At 38.8% G+C, this 23078-nt stretch overlaps 1 protein-coding gene across 2 annotated transcripts; it reads right to left on the reverse strand.

Annotated features, from left to right (window-relative positions):
• Positions 1 to 3275: 3275 nt before the first annotated feature.
• LOC136421950 (uncharacterized) lies at positions 3276 to 21785 on the reverse strand. Of its 2 annotated transcripts, XM_066409553.1 has the most exons (19): positions 21211 to 21785; positions 17243 to 17379; positions 16532 to 16649; positions 15122 to 15153; positions 14745 to 14807; positions 13577 to 13717; positions 13082 to 13177; positions 11752 to 11795; positions 10845 to 11039; positions 10195 to 10312; positions 9721 to 9822; positions 9135 to 9222; positions 8625 to 8710; positions 7819 to 7894; positions 7415 to 7503; positions 6848 to 6917; positions 6209 to 6268; positions 5658 to 5738; positions 3276 to 5014 (listed from the first exon to the last, which is right to left on the reverse strand). In XM_066409553.1, the coding sequence occupies exons 1-19, from the start codon at positions 21475 to 21477 to the stop codon at positions 4928 to 4930; spliced, it is 1950 nt and encodes a 649-aa protein (XP_066265650.1). In that variant the 5' UTR covers positions 21478 to 21785; the 3' UTR covers positions 3276 to 4927. The 2 variants fall into 2 exon arrangements, with proteins under 2 accessions (XP_066265650.1, XP_066265651.1); XM_066409554.1 differs by lacking the exon at positions 14745 to 14807.
• Positions 21786 to 23078: the final 1293 nt, after the last annotated feature.

Consider the following 23078-nt stretch of genomic DNA (forward strand, 5'->3'; position numbering starts at 1 on the left):
TGTGTCTATGTAACGTTACTTTGTACTATAGGTTGTTTTTTTTGCTTTACGCCATCTGGAGAAGAGTAAACCACTGAATTAACCACTAAACGCCACAAAATCACCCGTAATAAATGAGACTGAGCCGGATCCTACGTCTGCTTGGGGCTTGAAGAGAAGAATTACCTTGGTGCCGGGTGCACTCCGCTGGTCGGCTATAGTGGTCCCGCCTGCTTCTAACCGACAATAAAACAAATCCACGGACAAGTCCGGCTGAGCAGCGTTAGTTTTATCTACCGGAAGACAAAAAAAACGGAATTGAGTAAGTCATATCCACCAGAAGGACTATAGATACAGGGGAACATTTGCAAATTGAAGTTTATCTTTATTTTGCCACCTCAGCAGCGGATGTCGGACGACTAGGCCCATTACCAACTCGGCCCAGTCAACTTGGCCCATCTCCCTAGTCAACTTGGCCCATCTCCCTAGTCAACTCGGCCCAACTCCCTTGTCAACTCGGCCCCAAAACCTTAAAGTCAACAGTTTGAACTTGTCTGACAAAAAGACGTGGTCTGTATTAAAATCATGTTGACTGCCTATAAGCGCCGGCAGTATGGGTCTCCAAAAACCTCAAATTAAGTCAACAGTTCGAAGTTGTCTGACAAAAAGTTGCCGTCTCTATTAAAATCATGTTGATTGCATAAGCGCTCCAAAAACCTCAACAGTTCGAAGTTGTCTGACAATTACGCAAGGAGACATTGTTACTAAAACGTACATGTATGTTACTACCCGGGACACGGCGGGTAAACATTAAAAATTGCAGTCATGAGGTTGTGGTTTAAAATGTGAGTTTGAAAGGTGAGTGTTTTTTTGTTTTATTTTTTGGAAATTTGCCGATAGGCCGATTTGACCACCGCGATGGGCCGAGTTGACCAGATTTGCGATGGGCCGAGTTGGAAATTGGCCGAGTTGTCCTGATACCCTCAGCAGCCATGGGCCAGGCGAAGAGGACAATAAATAGTGCCCGACGGCAGACTCGTCGTAAACTCTACCAGGCTCCGCGGATGGCCAAATAGGGTGTATAGTAGCAGGGTGAGAGAGATTTGACCCTCTCTCCGTAGCCGACTCGCTTAGCATACTATACTCTTTATTTGCCCAATTTCTACTATTTTTCCAGCCATCCACGGAGCCTGGTAGAGGCTACGACGATCGAGTCTGCCGTTGTCCCAAATTGGACCAAGTACCACTCATTTCTATACATTTGAATAATAACAGGTACAAAAACAGGTAAGTTGTTTAAACAAAAGTCCAGATTCCCCAAAGGATAAGAGGAACAAGAAACAGCTAAAACATTTGCCGGTTGCCAACATATAGTCTTGAGTAGTTAACGTATGATTCCATATACATCACGCAAAGAACACATATTTGAGCTATACGTTGTAATGCAAGACTTACGTGTACTATGAGTTGTTGTCCGTCGTCTTCTCCTGAAGAACCAAGCCTGGGCAGCTTATGCGTCTTCTAAGACTAAGACTAAGCGTCAAGAATATGTCTCAAGGGATGCCCTGCTGTCTGGCACTGTCTATCCGGTCTAACGGCTTTATATAACACACGATGCTAATGCGTGTCAATGGGCTCATGTGTTCTTTCAAACAGCTAATCACAAAGACGAAAATTAAAAGTTACAAAAGGCTGATTTCGAATGAAAGGCTTGCGATGAGTCATTAGGATTTTCGTTTCTTTGTGGAAATTAGTTCTTCAAAACTTGTATAGAGTCCAGGTGTTTTGTACAGGCTAATAATGGCTTAGTGTAAAGGAGTATGCTGTTCTTTGTGTGATTGTTTCCAGTCTAAAAAGAAACTATCTATATCTATTCATGAGGGTTAAAAATATCATTTGCCACATGTGTTCCATTGAGGTTTTGTAATCACTGTGTTTCGTTCACAATAAGTTTGAAAACAAACTTTTCTGTGATATGTACCTATATTTTGCACTTGCTTCAATACTGGCGGTTAGGCGTTTGTCTACATATTAAACATATCTTTGGTCTCTCAATATTTCAGTATTATCTTTCAATATTAGATTTCTTCTTGAGTATATTCTCAAATCATTTTCTAACTCTCATCTAATCTATCCCTGTCTTAATTTTAGTCTACTCGTGCTCATGTATTTGGCTGTCGGACCACCACAGAAGATCCGGCAATCCGTTTTCTCCATGGTCAGTCTTCTCGATTTTCTGTTTTAATTGATGTTTCAATAATAGTTCCATGCCTGTCCATTCTCTGATATCATCCTCCCATGTTTTCCGTTGCCTGTCACTCTTTCTTCCTCCCTGGACGGCATGATAGTTTTGGCTAGTCCCGATGACCGTGACACGTGGCCGTATAACTTCAATTTTCTTATCTTTTTTTGTCAGACAATGGTCTTTGTACGGACCGACGTTCATCATCATCATATTAATTACTGCTCAGCCCGCCTTAAGGCGGATTATTAGCAGCTGCGTAAGTGTAAGTAATAGGTGCAAACAAGGGGTAGAAAGGGGGGTAGACAAGAACATGTGCAAAGAACTGTACAAGTGAAACTCTTAGTGATGTTAGTAATTACATATTTACATATATACACGTTTTGCTTGACTCTACTCCAAACTTCAGCAGTTGAGATGTGGTCTCGGTATGAGAATCTTCCGCGGAATCATTTCATCTCTATGGTCTGTATATTGCATTTACTGACATTTCTAACAACGCTTTCAAAAGTTTATCATAGTAAGTTTTCCACGGCTTTTAGGGTTCATCGTCCCAGTTTGTGGTGCTTTCTAATTTGTGAAAGTGCGTCTCATCGGCTACAGCAGACGTCTTGTAATCAGACTCAATTTGCATCGACCTAGTTTTGCAGCAAATCATTTTTTCAGACGATCGTCCTACTTTTTGATCTTAACAAGTGGGACAAGCTTCATTTTCAATCCATTGAATTTCAGTAGATTGCATCTTTCCAAACATGAAGTGATTTCATAAAATAAATAATACGTAGCTTTCAGCACCAGGATGTCTGCCTTGTAATTCACAGCGTTGATCAACACTTCACCCACTTATGCAAGGTAACATTCTTGATTAAGAAGTATTTAAAGTATTTTCTTAAAGAATAAGATGGAATTTTTTTCAGAAAAAAACAGAGAAAAAAGAAATTATTAGATTAGCAATAAATCAATAAGAAATAATAAAAGGAAACAAGTTGACTCACACACAAGCTTCATCCTAAAGCAACAAATTTCAAAGACACAAGAAACAACTTTCCAGAAGTTTGCAATTCGTATGTCTATTCAGCTCTCTCGTTACAAGTGATAACAAATTGTCAACAGTTATGAAATGGTACATGATAATTTTGACATGATACGTGCTTTCTTGCAACGGCTACCACAATATTCTGCAGTCTTACCTAATTGTTTTAGTAGCTATTAGGCCACACCAATTTAAATTCTTGGTTAACGGATTTTTTTATAAATTTTAGCACGAGGACATCATTTAAAACAGAAGGCTGGGGTGAAAACTTGCACCTGACCCTGTTCTCTGAGATTCTGTTTTCATGTTGATTTTCCAATCTAGCAGTTTTTTTGAAAATTCCGTTAACCAAGAAATTAAATTGGTGTGGCCTTAGGAAACAATAGACAGACCCAACTGGTTATAGTGTCATGCATTGAGCGTTATACCAACTATCCACTGTCCATGAAGATGCGGTCACATTCATCGTTGGCCATCGTACGACTTTGCTGCCCTAGGATGTTCAAGCAGGCTGTGACAGAACCAAGGATCTAAGCCTTCACCTTACACCCATTTCTACTAGAGGCTGTAATCATATTAAGCGACCGCTGACAGACCAAAAATTTGTCAGATCACTCAACAAATTTCATACACAACGAAGCTTTGTGTGTTTTGTTATCTTTTAAAAATCACATTTTTACATCGTGCATCATATTCCAATTATAAAACCAACGGACACACAAATCCAAATTTTGTTGTTCAATAGTCGCTCGGGAATTTTCGTCTAGTGGAAAGGAATCCTTAACACGACAGCTTAATTTTGTCATAGGACATATGCGCATTCCGGAGAATACCCACAATTTGCAATTGTGCGATGATCGTACGATGGATGTGACCAGTACCCATGTGACTGTCTCAAATTTATTTTCTTACTTAGTTACCGTTCAGATCAGTAACTAAATTGTCAGGACATAGACATTCTCGGATATTATTACTTTGTACTAAAAATTTACTTGCAGCACAAGAAGACCCTATCTTATGTATGGGATATATGTAAGTAGTAATACTGTTACTTAACTCTCCTGTTTTGATTAACTTTAACCACAGCAAAGATACAAATGATATGAAACATAATAACTAAGAATCTATACAACACTTTGTACACATATCTACAAACTTGGAACTATAATTATTATACTACAACATTTACAATGTCAGCCACACTTATATGCACAGCACACAATATCCCTAAACAATTTGGTCAGTGGCAACCAAACTTATCAATTTTGAGAACTCCTAGAAGTTGTACTTATTAAAGTAGTGTTATTGTTTCCTTTCCTAATTTTTAGATGTAAGGTTACTCCAATGGTTGCTGTTTAAGGCAAATTGCCAAGTTCATTATCATAACAAGGAGTTGTTAATAGAATGAATCTCAGTATTTGACGTAAGTCATGCAACGTTGCATAAGAATTTGGTCTGTTGCATACAATCTTTCACAACACTACTACATGGAAACTATATACAGGATACTATCCTTACATACAAATTATATTAAGTATGTGGACACTGTCTTATATGCCCTAATGTGGGTATGTAATTAGAGTATGTGCTGGCAAACCAAGTTGAGTGACATCCAAGCTTTGGTAAGGGTCTGCATGGGGGGGTCCTGGCAATGCTTAGGAGTTTTACTGGGATCAGGAAGCTCCACTCATGCCCTCGAGGTAAAGGAAGTACGGAATGTATGCCATGTACTCCATATACGTGACTGGGGAGTGTTCAATCTGAAACAAACAAGAGGGCACTTAGAACAACTTGTTACTGTTGATAGAACATTACTTTAGACATGTTAACAATGTATAATAGTCAATTTTAGAAAATGATGCTCTAGTGCTTGCACATGTTCAGTGCCCACCATCTTTGTAGGTGGTCTATTGTTTGCAATTCCTGGATTTACTGTTTTGTCTGTAGGTATTACTGTTAAGACAGTAAATATTTACTGTTGTCCATCTTGGCATTTACTGTAGAGACAGTAGCCATTTACTAATTATTTACTGTTTCTTTCCTGGCTTGATTACTGATTTTGTACTGAAAATTTACTGGGAATTGTATAGTGTGAATATTTGGTAAATGTAAAACAGTGAATCTTTTACTACTTAGTAGATGCTGTCAGTACTTAACAGTAAATTTCCAGTACTGATTGTTTGGCAAGGGAAACTGAACTGAAGTGAATTTGGACTTTATCATATACTTGTACCTCAGTTTACTTTGTGACATATATTTCTTATACATACAGTATATACAACAATTAGTAGCTTTATTCAAGACTAATTTTCATGAGTTCTAATGAAGATACAATACAGGACTGTATATCCATGTGCATTTTCTGCTACTCAAGAATTAGTACAAAGTATTATGTTTTCTTACCTTTTCTAAAGCGGAGTAGATTTGTGCCTGTAATCTTTGGTCTGACTGTAGATCTCTTCCTAGTGTTGTAGACAGGATTCCCTATGAACAGAACATAAGTAGGGACATCCGTGAATAGTTTCATCAGGTAATGGCAAGTCATTGAATAAAAAGGCTTTTTTTACACAACCAAGTGATTTATTCAACCGACGTTATGAGCAGGGACACCTGTGCTGCAGTGCAATGTGAACCAGTCAGAATTGCCTTGATTAATGTGACAGATGGTCACCAAAGCGTTGGTTGAATAAATCTCTTGGTTGTGCAAATAGAGGCTTTTCATTCATAAGTAGAGACATGTTACAAATTGATACATCGTATGGCTTTGTCAGGGATTGAACCCGCAAACAAATGCATTTAAGGCACTCTTCTCACTAGGCCATTGCTGCAATACAGTTGAATCTGAACTTGACTCTTGTGGCTGTGCAGAAATTTTGATAGATTTCTTTTTTTTTCTTGTTCCTTTTTTGTCACATCTTAAAGGCTGAATTTTCTGTATTGACAGTGTTACATACCTGTAAGGAGTTCATAGTTATGGACCCTGTCTGCTGTCTGTCAACAGAAGAAAACAGCTCCTGTGGAAGTAAATCAAGGAATAACATTATTGAAACTATCATGGTATCATCTTTAGTATTACATTTAGTTGTTAACAAGCACAAATTTGGAGCTAGAATTAAAAATATTTGAAGCAATAATTGTATAAAAGCAGACAGGACAAGCCACAGGCATATCAAAACAGGCTATATACTAGATGATGATATGGCAAAACTGAAAACATTTATACGTGGACTCAAAGACATATCCTTGGCTCCTGAATGATGTATAATAAATCATGTGAACTCAACACAGCTTACCCGTACCTCACGGTTTAAAATACTACAGCTGAAAAGCATCTCAGCTATTTGCCAAAAAACAGTTACTCAAGCAACTGGATATAATTTTGAAACAGTCAGACGTTTCAGACAGCATCCGCTGTCTTTCGTCAGTGACTAGAGAGAACTGTATCTTATTTGTCTTGTTACCTAGATTTCTAACCTTCATTGATGCATCTCAGCTGTGACAGGTTTATGTATATAGCATACAAAAAATGTATATTCAACAGAAAAGTGCATCAAAGTAGTTTCCTTCAGTAGGTACTGGCAATTTTTACTCACCACGTATTGAGAGATGGACTCTGAGAGTGCTCCAAAGTCTATCTGTTCATACATCTCTCGCATGGTGTTCCTGTAAAGGAATTGGAATAAACATCAGTCAATTATGATACTGTAATTCTTCATTTCTTAACAGTAAATAAATTTTAGCTACTTTACTGGTCACCGCAAAATTTTTGTTGTTGCAAACATTTGATTACTAACATTAGAGACAGTGATGTTTGTTCCCACCATTAAAATTGAATGCCGTGAATCACTCTCTTTGCCCTTCACTGCTAAAATTACTAACCTCACTAATGAAATGGATTTACAGTATACTGGGTAATGATGACGTCTTTGAAACCTTTATGAGCAATATCAGCATAAACTATATATTTTTGTCCTGACAAGCACTGTGATATCAGATACATGTAGAAGAATGTCAAGTCTAAGACTAGATCTCACACTTAACCTGACACATTTCATGTTAACCACAAATTGTTACACCCATCCAAGCCTTTACAACATTATGATCTTTGTTGGGCACATATAAGATGTTGAATGGTCCCACACCGGAGTTTCTCTACTCACCCGACCCTTGACATGGTCTCACACAGGAGACTCAGACTGATGAACTCCTCCAGCCCAAAGAAAGTGGAGGAACTAGTGATGTCATACACCTGGGGGGGGGGGGGGGTGCAACCAGTCAAAACTTATAAAATGAATGAAAGAGCATACTAATAATAGGAAGAAAAATTAATTTGTTTCATTAAGTACAAAAATTTGTATTTAGGTCGCTAGCTGCCAATTCCTCAGTTGAGGAAAAGGGGACTTCAAACTAATGTTTCAATGTAACGAGAAAATGTTCATACAATATTCAAATACAGTAAGTCATATAATGTAATGATTTCCTTTGATAATCAGATGATAAAGGTGTCAAAATCAGACTTATAGTAGCTGTTTGCTTATTCAAAGTAAAAGTATGTCAAATTTACCTGTTTGACATATTTGCTTTGAGCTTTAGACAAGTTTTCTGGCATCTGTGTTTTCATCTCTGCAAATGTGATGTGCCTGAAAAACAACATGGATACATGATCATCAACAGCATTGGTGTAAGGCTGGACAAATCCTTTTCTTAACCTTTCATACATTTCAGTCTTTATAAGGGATTTTTTAGGTGTAGAATTTGCCCAATGGTGTTTCTATTCTCCATGGTACTGAAACGCCATCCTTTGATACTAAACTCGTTTTCAGCATTATAAGATGTCCCAAATATACAAATAAGGAAACATCTTTGGCATTGGTTTGTTTGTAACCACATTGTGCACTTTGTCTCTCATTTGCATACAAAATGAACTGTCTGGTATGCAAATGAGGTGGCTGATTCAGAGAGCACACAATACTGCAAATCATGAAATGTTCATGGTGTTTTTAATTTCGTGGTGACCTCTCCATTGCAAATTCATGACACTGCAAATAATGTGATGCATCTAAGTTCACAATTAGCTATTTGCGGTTTCCACGGTAACCTCTTAGAGCAAACTTTAAAAAACTGCAAAAATGCTCCTTCTGTCTTCAGCCTGCCTTCTTTCAACCACAACCTTAAACCACTTCAAACACTTCATTTTCTCACTACCACAAAATTAAGACACAGTGTACTTAAAATATTTACAAAATGGGTTTCCAATGTATTACCACCATGCTGAGGAACTCTTTCTTTCGCCTTTTAAGGCAAATTAAAGTCATTGCAAAAATGAATGCACTATACAGTATAACATAACAACAGTGACATAGTCCTCACCCATCCTTGTCTGTGTCCAGTTTCTTGAACTGTCTCTCATACATGGCCTTCTCTGTCTCAGACACCAGTCTACTTAGTTTTGTGGTCTGAAAAGATATGATAACCATTTAGTATATGAAATTATGGAACTGAAGATTAAAGTGGTGGCTCTTTTCGAAACCATTTCATCAATTCTTTCTTTAGCTTTTCACGTGTCAACAATCAGTGCAGTTAACTTTATATATACACAGTACAGGGTAGTGCTGGTTAGGTACATGTAGACATTAGAGATACCCACACAGTTACTGAATTTTTACCTACTGGCTGCAGTACCATCATGGATTACTAGTCGGCGCTTCAGTACTGCCTGACATAAATTGTAATCAATAACAACATGTAATGTTCAATCCTACAAATTACGATAACGTAAAATACACTTAAAGCAAAATTGTCTGCATTTGCACTTATCTCTAGCATTATAAGATGAAGTTCTTGAAGACATGAAAGCCAAGAAGTTTCTTTAAGTTGTACCTGTAGCAGGTTAGAGGAGACATCTTTCTCAGGACTGGCTGTAGTGATGCTGGGTTCCATCTCCATCTGTTCCTCTCCTTCATCCAATCTGGAGGAAGAGAACAACAAAACAGATCATGCAAATTTTGTCAGAATCTGTATGCTCTAACCTGATTGGTTCCAACTTGTGACATTCAGGAAAGAACTTCTGACTATACAATATAGACTAACTTAGCTTAGACCTGATTGATCACAATCATCATTATATTTGACTGAAGCCAGAAACAAGGTCAAGTTTCAAACAGCTATATGGTAGAAAAGGTATTAAATCTAAGAAAGCATCTGATTCAATGGTGGGAACTTCTTTTGATAAAGGGTTTTCTGTGCAATGACAACAACAAAATTATAATAATTGTTAGCATTTATCATTAACATCCAATGACAAAATTGGCTAAAGGCTGCCAATAATGTTATAACAAAGAGGCTTGATAAAAACCTTCAAGTCCTTGGTCATACTGAAAAATCCTCATGTCATTTTAGATAGCACATTAATATTGTAAAACAAGCAGGATACTACTTAATAATAATAACTTATTAAGATTCTTACTTGTCCTCTGCCACATCCCCAGCCAATGAAACGCTCTGTATCTCCATCTGAGCTTCAGCTGGCTCTGGCTCTGGGTCCACAGTAGGAGGGAGGGGGGCAGGTCTGTATGAGAGGGTGATGAATTAGAATTACAAAACAACTGATCCTAACTGATGTACACTTTTCAAATGGCAAATGACACATTTCAGATGGCAAATCACATTTCATTTAAGCTTGGAAAGCTTGATGTGGTCAGCCAAAATGCGGTCAGTTTTGCCGTTTATGATTGGTAGAGTCGACAGTGAGACAACTGGGTTGCATTTAAGTCACAATGCATGTAAATTTAGTCTTTTTTTATAAGTATTGTATGATCAGGTAGCAACTGAAAGTGGATGGTAATTTTGGTGGGTTACACATTTTGTCTTCAAGACTGCACACAATACTATACCATTAGGCTCGCCCCTGAAGCATCGCCAAAAAAGAAGTTCCCCTTACCCAGGCTGTGGCTCCAGTTCTTTCTCCTCTGGCTCCTGATCACTGGCGGACTGTTCCACCGGTGGTTCAGGGATGGGGGGTGGTGGCTCGGGCGGAGGGGCAGATTCTAAAGGTCTTCCTACATAGGCAATAAAATGATAATAATGGTTTTTATTGGTCAGAAATTACCTGCAATGGCAGCCTTAATCTAATGCTGAATTGATGCAGGGTTTACAGGTTTCACATAATACACAACATATACATATTTTATCCACACTTGCATTTTGTGGAACTATCGCAAGGGTCTGGGCGGCTTCCATTTGGCGCCACCAGGTGACCTCAATACGACCTTCCCCAACCAAAGTCAGGTACCCATTCACACCTGGGTGGAGTGAGGAAAGTCGTGTATAGTGCCTTTCCCAAGGGCACAAGATCGGTGACATGGCAGGATTCGAACCTGGGACCACTTGGTTCTAAGCTGAACGCTCTGAGGATATATGGCAGCGCTGTATTGTGTACATTTGGTGGGAATTTCAGAAGCACACTCACTCAAACACACACACAGACACACACAGACACAGACACACACAGACACACAAACAGACAGATAGACAAGCCTAAAACATATTATACTTGATTCCCTCAGGGAGTGAAACAAAAAGAAAACTTACTGGAAGGTCTCATAGTTTCCTTCTTCACCCTCCCACCAATGGCAGAGTCCAGGGACTCCTGATCGCTCAGCTCGGATGGGATATCCCGCGTCGGCCTGCGAGGGGTGCGTATGGTGACCTGTCGTCTGACCTTTGACTCCCGGAGGTCACCATCTTCAGGCTGAGACAGCCTACTGTTGACTGGCGGTGCCGGAACTGAAATAGATGAAGTATCGCATTACTCAGGTGTTTTGGTAACAGAGGCAAAAAAACAAAATACAGGATAACCATATAATATATGATTTCATGTTTGAAACATTTTATGAAAAATTACAATGATCATTTTATAGCTCTTCATCATATATAATGAAGCAGTCCAGGATAATCATATAATACTGTAAATGCATTTAATTTCGCGTGATTTTAATTTCGCGCTAAAGGGGAAAATGAAGTGTTTGCAGTGGTTTGAAATTCGGGGCAGCGCTTAGTATAGTCACATACTGCTACAGTACAGTATTGGACAAAAATGTTTGCGGTGGTTTTAAATTTGCGGTGAAACAGTCGCTGCGAAAAACACAAAGCTAACATAAAATTAAACCACCGTAAATATTTCTGCATTTACAGTAGTTGATATACAATTGTATATTGGAAAAACTTCTAAATTACAACTTATCATTTAGCTTTTCATCATATATGATGACCAAAAAAAAGTTGTCAGTATGAAATACGGAATCTGACATGTGAGCAGATTTTCATGAAACATCTTTAATTTGCATAAACACTTTGTATGTGATGAATATGACTAATATTAACAAGACAATAAATATGTCTGTAGAACATATGAAGCACATGATTTAAGTTTTTTTTTTGTCTTTCAAACTTTAAAACACAAGATTCTCATTGAACATTTTAAGTATGCCACACTTACCTTTAGGTTCTCTCACTATGGGCGGTCTCTTTGTAAAGTGATCCCTGGAACACAAAGTGAATTGCATTTTTATTTGGTTAAAGGCACCCAGAGCATTTTATTAGGCTTGAAAACTGGAAATAATCTAGTTGCTGTAATCTTTATGTAAATGACAATAAATGCCACTGTTTACCACATTTACGTGCGGATTTCTTATCAAAAGTGCTCAAAATCGGCACAAAAATAAGCTACATGGTGATCTTTTAGTTTCACGCGCCTAGTGTAAATAGACTGACACCATAGCCCCACCCACCTCCGTCAAAACGTAGAAATGCAAAACTAAAACATAAAGATGCAAATATTTGCCGGACATGCAGTCATTCTCCCATTGGCCGAACCGCTATTTGTGATGGGCAGTCAGGATAAGTCTATCAGGGCTTGGATTTTCTATCAGTTCTCACCACACAACGACATCGTAACTTTGCTCCTTTAATGTCGATATGTAATGGTATAGTGTTATTGAAACGTACTATGTGTAGGAATGACTAGAAACTGGAGTTTTTTTATTCAAGCTTCAAGCCTCATAAAATGCTCTGGATGCCTTTAATCTTTTGAATTGATCTGCACAAAGGGTAAGTGTAAATTTAAATAATTCTTTATGGAGACAGTTGCAGATCTTGCTATGTTTGTTTGCTTGAATGTGTGTCCGCAGTTATTTGGGGAGAAAATGAAAGGAATAGAAAGAATGAAAGAAACAGAAAAGGCGGAATGAAAACTCTTTTTGCACAACCAAGTGATTTATTCTACCAACGTTTCGGTGACCATCTGTCACCTTCACATTGTACTGCAGCACAGGTGTAACTGCTTATAGATGCGTTCCCAAACGTAATAAAGTATCTTATTAAATTAGTACATAATTAAAATACACTGTTACAGGGAACGGCATCACAATGGGGCCCCAAACGTACAGAAGTGTAACACATAGTACACAACTATCAAGCAAAAAAACAATGCAATAATCAACATCTACTTCTTAAAAATGTGGTCCCAAACGTTAATTACTGAGTCTATATCCTCCCTCATCACGGTTCACAGAACAGAAAAGACAGACACTTACTTTGACAACAATACAGCACTGACACATTGGGCGAGATTAGGCAATGACCAAAACTTATTGAGATTGAAAGAGTTGAATTGATTTTTATTCGACCGTAAAAAAAGTACAGCCAGGGCTACCCAACTAGCCGAAGGCTATTACAAAGGGTTAGGTTGAAAGAGTTGCTGACAGAAGGTGGGGGGAAATGAAAGGGATAGAGAGAATGAAAGAGAAACAGAAAAGACAGACACTTACTCTGGGAACCTGAAGCCCCTCCCCATGTAAGTCTCCTTGGCAGCAGGAGGGAGTATGATGGACTTCAGCTTCTGGACCTCAGCAGCGATGTCATATCTGGGAATCAACATAGAAAAGTTGGTTGAAAAGAGAGGACGATAAATATCTTCTGCTTTTTTTAAGATAAGGCCATGTTGATTTGATTATATGGATGAATTATATGATTATATTGAAAAATAGAATATGGATGACATCCGAGGGTGCATCAATTTTCATCCGTTTCCAAAAAAACGTTTTGGACCATAGTCAATTCAACATACTGTAACTCGTACGAAGCAGTTGGAAAATAGCAAATACATGCATGTAATGTGAATTGCAAATTATAAGAATAAAGGGTATCGAACCCGGGACCTATTGACTCTGAGTCAAACGTTCTAACCATTGTGCCACACCGACGCCACAAATCTGAAGCTAACTTTTGCATAAATTTCTTACATGACCGTGTCCGTAACTAACCTCTCGGTGTACTCCGCAGGGCGCCCCTCCATGGACATGTTGAACCTGAGGCGATGTGGGATGACTTCTCGTTTCCTCTTCTGTCCACGGATTTCTTCCATCTCCCTCAACTCCTTCTCAAAACGCTCCTTCTGAGCAAGTCTGGGAGAAAAAAGAAAAACAGTCTAAGTGCCAGTATAAGACGTTGTGATGAGTCAGTGGTTAATAGTTAAGAGCTTTTGACAGAGTTTAAGTTACTGTAAATGCAGAGATGTTTGCGGTAGTTTTATGTTTGCGGTTTTCGCGGTGAACTTTCAGCGTGAACTTAAAACCACCACGAAACTTTTTGCGGACCTATGACTGTAGTGCTACAATTGTTTCAAACGCAAACTTAGAACCACCGCGAACAGTCCATTTTCTCCCTACCACGAAATAAAAACCACACAAACTTAAAAGCATTTACAGTATAGCTACAGCGACTATTCAAGAGATTTAAAGAAAATGGCTACAGCAGACAGGTAGTCACTATAGACAAGATTCCTTACGCTTGTTTCAATGGGAAAAATTATCTAAGGAATCAACCAGATAAAAGTGGTCACATTGGACAGGTGGTCATTATGTGGTCACTTGACAATGTACAAGTACTTGACTGTATATCAATGGCCCGGTGGTTTTTATAGTCATTAGGCCACACCAATTTAATTTCTTGGTTAACAGAATTTAAAAAAGAAATGCTAGATTAGAAAATCAATTTGAAAACAGAATCTCAGAGGAAAGTTTGCACTTTGGTGCACACAGTTTCAGGGAGTGAACAGGGTCAGGTGCAAGTTTTCACCACAGCCTTCTGTTTTTATGATGCCCTTGTGCTAAAATTTTACCAAAAAAATCTGTTAACCAAGAAATTGAATTGGTATGGCCTTACGTAATACACATTTTTGAAAATAATTCTACCGGTACTTGTATAATATGTTTGTAAATGGTGTTGAAAATTAGTGTTTGAGACATCGCAATTACGTCAAGATTTCCAAATATTCAAGTGTCTTGATTTGTTTTGTTTTAAAAAGAGTCCAGTTTCATTCCCTCTTTTCATCAGTATCCTTCAAAGAGAAAAGGAGTATTCTTGTGGAAGAAGAGATCATGTAGTGCCTGTACCTTTGAGTTGAACAATTTTACTAAAGGTGAGACTTACAGTGGAGAAAGACCAGTAACAGTAAGGTTGGTGCCTGATTTGTCCCTGCTTTGCTGTAGTTCTCTATGTAGGAAAGTAATAGCATAGGTCACACAAAGAGAGAGCTCCAAACAATCATAACAAACAAACAAAGAAAAATGTTACGTTGATGAAGGTTAGACATCCAGGTAATAAGATAAAACTGGATAAGATGTTGAAATAGTCAGACGTTTCAGACAGCATCCGCTATCTTTAGTCAGTGACTAAGGAAAGATCTGGCAGAACCAGGGTTTATACGAAAACTCTGAATAGATATGTTAATCAAGTGAAGACAATTTCACATGGTTCAATAGAATGGTAAGTTGAATTTTAAAGCTACATTTTTAAACGATACTTACTCCTCTGCCGATGGTAGTTTGCTCGGATCCCACTGAAAAATGAAAAGAAGGCTGTCAATTGTAACAGGTGGCTGTCAGTTGTAACAGGTGGTTGTCAGTTGTAACAGGTGGTTGTCACTTGTAACAGGCGGTTGTCAGTTGTAACAGGTGGTTGTCACTTATAACAGGTGGTTGGCAGTTGTAACAGGTGGTTGGCAGTTGTAACAGGTGGTTGTGGATTGTAACAGATTGCTTTTGATTGTAACAGGTGGTTTTTGATTGAAACAGGTGGTTTTCGATTGTAACAGGTGGTTTTTGAGTGTGAGGTTGCCTCTCCTGTACTTGGCAGCAACTAGTTCCAAGGTCGTATTTGCATATTATCCTGGGTAAGTTTAAGCTAACACACTCTGACTTTGGCATTGACCTTCCCCGCTGTTGCCATGACAATAATACAGATCACGTATCAAACCAAAACATTGCCAAAGGCGACGGCGAAAGAAAGTGTCTCAAAAAGCAAAGGCACCTTGAAACATTAGACAATGTTACAAATTTCACCCCTCGTTTACATTTCTATTGTTGATTTCCTTGTACAAATAGACCCCCCAAAAGAAACAAATATCCACTATTGTTACTACTCTTAAGCAGGGCTACTTTTATTCCAAAATAATCAACGGACCATTTGTAACTGTCACCGCACTTTCAGCAACAAGAAATTGTAACCTTTTTAAACATTTCAGTTTCAGTGTTCAGTTCCTATTTTTAAACGTTTCTTGACTGTGTAGATAACCCTTGGTTCTAGTTAAATATTTGAAGTGGTAGCTTGAGTAACTCTTTGTTGTATCTTTTGTTAAAAAAGTAAAGTTGGAAATAAACCTATACGACCTGCACCAAATGATCCATAGACCATTATCATACAATACTTGATACATTATAAAATCTCGGTTCAGAATTTCTTCTTAGGAGCCAACCTAACTCTTTCTCAGAAATGTTTCCATTGGAAAGGGGTGCCTTGCCACTGATTGCTAGACTCAGTTGACATTTTCTGTGGACATGTTATTTTCAGTAAACAAAATTTCTAAAGCCATTTCTTTCAAAAATTGATATTTTGAAGGGGACCTTCTTCACAGGCCATAAAATTGTTGATTCATCTTTTAGATATCTACTTTGCATCATCATATAGACCACACTGTGTACCTTGTTCTGTATCTGTATCCATATAGCTGGAATAACTTCGCAGGCACGTGGCGCGACAGCAGATGGTTATATTACACTGAACGACCTGTCACACCTAACCTTTGCACATCTAACTGTAAGCGATCTTTAAATCTATCTAGTACTTGGTGGCAACGTCAGTTTCACTCTACAACAGTTGTTGTTCATTGCTATCTGCCTGTTAATCCAAGTTTTCTGTGCTAATAGTCACATACTTACCATATATCTGTCTGTGTGGAAAGCCACGGGTCTAGTTTTAGCGATGGAGAAGGAGTGTCCAGCGAACATGTCCTGATGCCGACGAGCGATCGGCACACAGCGCAGCATTGTAGACGATCTGTCAAAGAAAAACGTTGAACATCGTCAAACTTCTTAAAACAGTTCAGCAAAACTAGAAGACAATCATAATTCACAATACACAAGTCTTTTCTTAATCAGTACATTATAGCAGTTTGGAATTGACTAGTTTGGAAGTTTCTAGTTTGCCAGGGTAACACCCCTGGTACGTACCTGAAGTTTCTAGTTTGCCATGGTAACGGCCCTGGTACATACCTGAAGTTTCTAGTTTGCCATGGCAACGGCCCCGGTACGTACCTGAAGTTTCTAGTTTGCCATGGTAACGGCCCTGGTACGAACCCGAAGATTCTAGTTTGCCAGGGTAACAGCCCCGGTACGGACCTGAAGTTTCTAGTTTGCCATGGTAACGGCCCCAGTACGTACCTGAAGTTTCTAGTTTGCTAGGGTAACACCCCTGGTATGTACTTGAAGTTTCTAGTTTGCCATGGTAACGGCCCTGGTACGTACCTGAAGTTTCTAGTTTACCATGGTAATGGCCCTGGTACGTACCTGAAGTTTCTAGTTTACCATGGTAACACCCCTGGTACGTACCTGAAGTTTCTAGTTTACCATGGTAACACCCCTGGTACATACCTGAAGTTTCTAGTTTGCCATGGTAACGGCCCTGGAACGTCGTGGCCCATGAGGGTGTTGAGGTTTTCCCCGGGGTCGGCTGGAGCACTACTGGACTTGAAGGATGAGTACATCTTCTTAAGGGTGACTACAGGAACCTGAGAAACGCAAAAAGGAATCTTACATGTAGAACGTTGCGGTAGACTTTTATCTCGAGCTTGATATATATAAAGAACATTGGAGCATAGATTTCTTCAATCTGTTTCTTCTACTCGACATAAGAAATTGTATCGAATTCAAATGACCTATCTGAACAAAGGTACTCATCATTACTATTAGTTCACACCATCACTGAGAGTATCTATCTTTATGATGGTTTTAAATGTACTCTGTTAATTGAACAAGGACTGTATAAGGTTTGATCCGCTCACACCGAAATGGACCCCTAGCTCACACTTTTTTATTAGTGTCGTGGATCTTTTCAGTGCTTTATATAGACATGGCTCTCCTCAAACACGGGACCTCTGGCTTTATGTCCAGTCCGCGAGGATGCCCCTAAATGAATCTTAGCATTCATTTTCAAGAGTCCAGTGAAAAAATCGGAAAGTGCCTTTCCAAAAAGCACAAAATTGGGGCCTGCTAGGGATTCAATCCCCGGAGAACCCTAGTCAACAGCCCTTACCACATTGCCCACAAGCATCTCCCTGTAACCCCCTAGATTCCTTGCCTTTGCAGTGCTTCACTCAACACTCTCCAAGGCTGTCTCCAGCTTCAAATTTGTCTCCGTCCCACTCATTGTAGAGAACTCATGTTGTTGATTTTTGTTGTTTAATCGGCCATTTTAGGCTTGCATTTTTCACAAATTCTAGGTCATAAATTAAAGGTCAGACTTTGGGGACGGACAGGGTAAATTTTTTTCCGTCCCACCAACAAGCAAATTTCCATCCTGGGACAGAGGGACGGGTCCTGGAGACATCCCTGACACTCCCTCACACTGAGAGGACAGAGAAAAATCTTAAGACCTCAAGACTGAGCCTGGAGTTTGCATCAGTGCTGTTTGAAGGGTCATGCGCCGCTGACCACGGAGTGGGTCAACTGCCACCTGTTGGAGTGGACCTGACTACTGGCCTGAGTCCACTCCAAACAGAACCTATTGTATATCTGGCACTTGTGTGTGCAGTACAGACTTGTGTAGACCTGTACGGACCCAAACCCTGTAGCCTGTATGCCATCCGATTACTACCAGGCCTTCTACACTCACTGCCCTGAAAAAAAAATTTATGAGCGTAGTTTAGGAGCCCTGGTAGTAATCGGATGCCACCCAGGCTCCAAATCCTGCAAGAACTGAGGTCTATGATAGCCTCTGTGGGGGCCTGTATGGGGGGCTACCACCTACTCTCTATGCTAGATTCAGAAAGGCAGTGGCTATGCTACTTATTACGTTAAATCAGGCAGGTTGGCATCTGTGACTTAACCCTGAATTCTGGTGAAAATGATGCTATCCATGGAATGCATTAATTATGCTCTACATTAAATTTGAGTGCTCATAGCCTACAAATCAAAACAGCTGATAACACTGACTACTAAAAGGGCATGCAGGCTCTGGGTGGAGATAGGGGCTTGCATAACATAAAGAGTGTTAAGATTATTCAGGTTTGCAGCTTGAAAAAAACGAAGACTCTACAATGGTAGACAACCAACTCAACCTAGTACTCCCATTGTACAGTAGATACACTTATTGATTGAAAATTATTGAAATTACCTTATTTTTAATATGTACTTCTGCCATTCATAAAAAAGCATAACCGTTGAACATAAAAACATTGGCAAACAAAAGCTGAATAAATGCATTTGGAGCAATTTTGCTATACTGGAAAAGGAGTTGTTCAGAGACCTTTTTTTTCATTCAGGTTTGTGAAATTATCTACTGATTTTTTTTCAAATCTATGAGCAAATTTGATAACTTTACTCAAATTCATGTGAGCTAAATTGGTTCATGCTTGGCAACCATTTTGAAAATATCAAAGTGCACAATATATTTTTTCACAGCTTTATCTCAAGAGCTACTACTGTAACAATGCTTCATGACAAAGTCCATGTCTGCTATGTTTGCTTTGCATAAACGGCGAATTGGCTTTAGGCGTAACACACAAGTTTTGTACAGTTTAAAATTTGGATTCATTTCTCAAGCTAGCCGACATCTTTCACATCACAGTCGTCCCTTAGTAAGACTTCTGGAGCCACATAGTTCCCATTTAGAACTTTTATTCAGTCTAGTACCACAAGTTTTGTACAGTAAGTCCAACTTTTGTAAGACTGCACTGTAAGGTTTTAGATATTATAGTGTGGTGGGATATTAAATGCACTCAAGGTGTGGCTCTCCTCAAACTTGGGGCCTGAGCAGCTTTACGTCTCATCCAAAAAGAAGTCCCGAAATCAAAGCTTCTCACATCAGTCGAGTGAGAAAATAGGACGGGTTTAAAATTACTTCCCCAAGGGCACAACATTGCTAGGGATTCAAACCCAGAAACTTTAGATTATAGGTCAACAACACTTACGGCTAGCCGTAAAACCACCATGTACTTTTTGAGTCCTAACATTTTCTAAAGCACTTCCGTTACTGACTTCAGGCAATTCAAGTGAACTGTACTTAGTGACACCAATCTGATAACATCACATACCAAACAGGATGGTCCATTTGTCATAATTAGACTGATAAGCCTGCCACAATATCCTAATCATAGGATCACCATTTGCACAATTATCTTGATTTAGTGCCCAAGACAGAGATAGCAACCTTTCTTGAACACACACAGTAATTTTAATCAAGAAACTGACACTGTACCCTAATTATAGTATTGCTATTTGTATAATTATCCAAAGAGAGAGAATTTCCAGCTTTTGGGAGCACAATGGATAATTTTAAACCTTACAACATGACTAATATTTTTTTCTTTGGAATATGACATTACAACACTACATTGTAAAAATGTGTTAAGATTTTATAACATCTAAATCTACCTTCTCTAACACAATGATAAATATAAGAAGGGTTTACCCCAGAAACCAATTTGGAAATTGTAGCTTTTGATGAAAATCTCCACAAAACAATAAATACAATGTATAATAGTGGCTGTGTTTTTGAAAAGGCCCTTGCTCTAAAGCTCCATTGACAGATGGAAAGCTGGGTAAAACTTTAAGTGCCCCTAAATCTTCTAGGTGTTAATCACTCAGGTGAGCAGTTTCACAGGTGCCAGGTGTGTTACCTGGGATTTATGGTTGCTAGCATTAATTGCCTTTGGTGAATAGAGCCTCAAACATTGTGAAAATATGATACACACAAATGCTGGATATTTTCTAACTGGATGGGAGAAGCTTGTAGTTCTGTTTTCAGTCAATCTGGTCAAAATTATAAATGAAAGATGATAATGCAAAGTCTGATAAGTCAGCAGACTTAAAAGCTTTTAACTAAGCTGCAATTTTGTATTTCTCAGGAGGAAATTTTCATAGCTGGATCTAAAATATATATCTTTGAGTCAACAGTATGGTAAAGTAAATTTCAAACTGATATATAAGTTATATACTGATTTCAGTCACATTTGTACACCTGCCATGTACACCTGCCATCTTTGCACCTGACAACAGGTGCAAGTTTCCAACAGGTGCTATAAGGTATGGCAGTATATTTCCTCCTTTAAATTTACTTGAAGTATTGCTCCCAGACACACTCTGTTCTCAGTCATACTTAAGTCAGTTCAAAGTGTACTCTTCAAAGATTTGCTCCATTTACTTTCTTGCTGCTAAACTCAACCACCGTCTTAAGAATGTGGTTTCAGACTCGGCAAGCATAGCTGCATCTTAGCAACCGACTCATGACGTTATCACTTAAACTTTCTGGTCAACCTTAAGGTTATCTTAAGAAGTCAAGCTCAACCGTTGCCATGGTAACGCGAAGGTTAAGAAAATAAAGAGTGAAATGGTAGACTTACCTTAGGTAAGGCCTGCCATGCTTGTTCGGGCTCCTTAGGTGGTGAGATAGTTCCGAAGTCGATTTTGGATCCTTGATCTACGAGTCTTGGTAGCATGGCGCCGTCTTGTGCGCCTCTGCCGATCCCAGGCGGCGTGCTCTGTTTGTTGGCGGCGTTTTTCATGCCTGTGGCCGCTACAACGACTGGTAGCTTACGTTCGGGCACCGTCGGGAAATACTTCTCTCTCTTAACACCTCCTAGAGTAGGTCCATGGTATCCAGCAAGCATCGTGCATCGTTAAGGATACCCTTAAGTCCAAATCATGGTCCAAACACTCACAAAAAAGCGCAACCTGTTATGCAAAAGAAATCACTCCCCTGACTTCTCCAAACAAATCTCTGTGCTGCTTTCCTTCGTTGATATCTTGACAACGGTGCTCACATCCTAAGAAACGGAATTTTTTTGGCTCCTTTGATAGTTCCTTTCTTGCAGTTTATAAATCTTGAGTTGTCTTAAGTGCCAGAGCAAACCCTCCCCAGGGTGGCCTAGTGTACGATGGAAACTAGGAAACAAGGATGGACGCCACTGCGCAAGCGTAATGAGATGCTAATGAGACTTAATTTATGCAGGACAGGTGTGTAAGTGAAACCTGTCCCCCCGCGATACTAAACAAATAAACTATGGGGCAAACACAACGGTACTGGGGGATGGAAAAACACAAAAGTTCTTGTTTACTCTCAAATAGTACATAGTCAAACGGCGTGTACTTTTGAAAGTTTGTTTTGGGCTTTAGCTTGCAGTACTACATTGGGCGGTTGTAGCAAAAATACATTTCGATCAAACTATTTTTCAAAATAAAAGTGCAAAAACTTCATAAATTTCTATGAAGTGCAATTCTTTAACGATTTTATCATCTAGGAAAGAGAATGAAAATCCAAACTCGTTCCAGCAAAAGGCTAAACAATCCGTACACAGATGTAAATGTTATTCCAGATTTTTACATTTAAAAAAAAAGAAATGTCAATGACATTTTGGTCACCAACCACCGTAACTCACAAAAACATCTCTGACAACTTTTGTTTTGTTTTGCACATGCGCTTCTGGAAAGAATTGCGCTCGTGTACAGAAATCATTTTCACTTTTATAAAAACGGGTGTTTCTGAAAAAGGTACATGATTTTAGGTTATCTTGAAAGACAGACGCTTCGAGAAACTATTTGGCAAGTAGTCAAAAATGTCGATATGAAATGCAAAGTACTTTTGAAACTATCCACTCGATGGAGGTCATAAGAGCCATTCTTTGAACCCCCCTTTTTGTTTGTACAAGCGGTGGGAGGGCAAAGTGCCACAATAGACCCTTGAATAGGCTGCTAATGTTTGAATAGGGGAGCGTAATAGACCGCACCAACCCAGAATGGTTCGAGGGCGTCTCTCTATTGTTCTATGAGAAAATTTGAATTGACTTGTAAAGATATCCTTGTTTTTAATTTGTGGTGTTTATATCTGATGTTTTTTTCATTCAGACGATGTATATAGTAAATTTATAAATCCATTTGTAAATAACGTTCTAGTCGGGAATGTTTTTCGCATGCACTTTTTACATGTCATGTGTACTTGCTTTACTAGTATTGGCTAGTATTTGTTAATGAAAAACACAATCGATAACGTTATAGAAAATTAAAAAAACTAGAGTTAAAAGATAGATAAATATACTTATTTCTACACTCAGCACAAACAATTCTCAAACTTGAATTTGATCAATCATTTCTCTGTCATTTATCTGAGTAGTAAGATGGATTTTTGTAAATTATTCAAATGATGAAAGCTATGGGAAATAACGGAAGCTGTTTAAATAATTCGTTTCTTTAGACGTCATATAGAGGACATAGT

The sequence above is a fragment of the Branchiostoma lanceolatum genome, chromosome 16, assembly GCF_035083965.1.
Source record: "Branchiostoma lanceolatum isolate klBraLanc5 chromosome 16, klBraLanc5.hap2, whole genome shotgun sequence".
Lineage (NCBI taxonomy): Eukaryota > Metazoa > Chordata > Leptocardii > Amphioxiformes > Branchiostomatidae > Branchiostoma > Branchiostoma lanceolatum.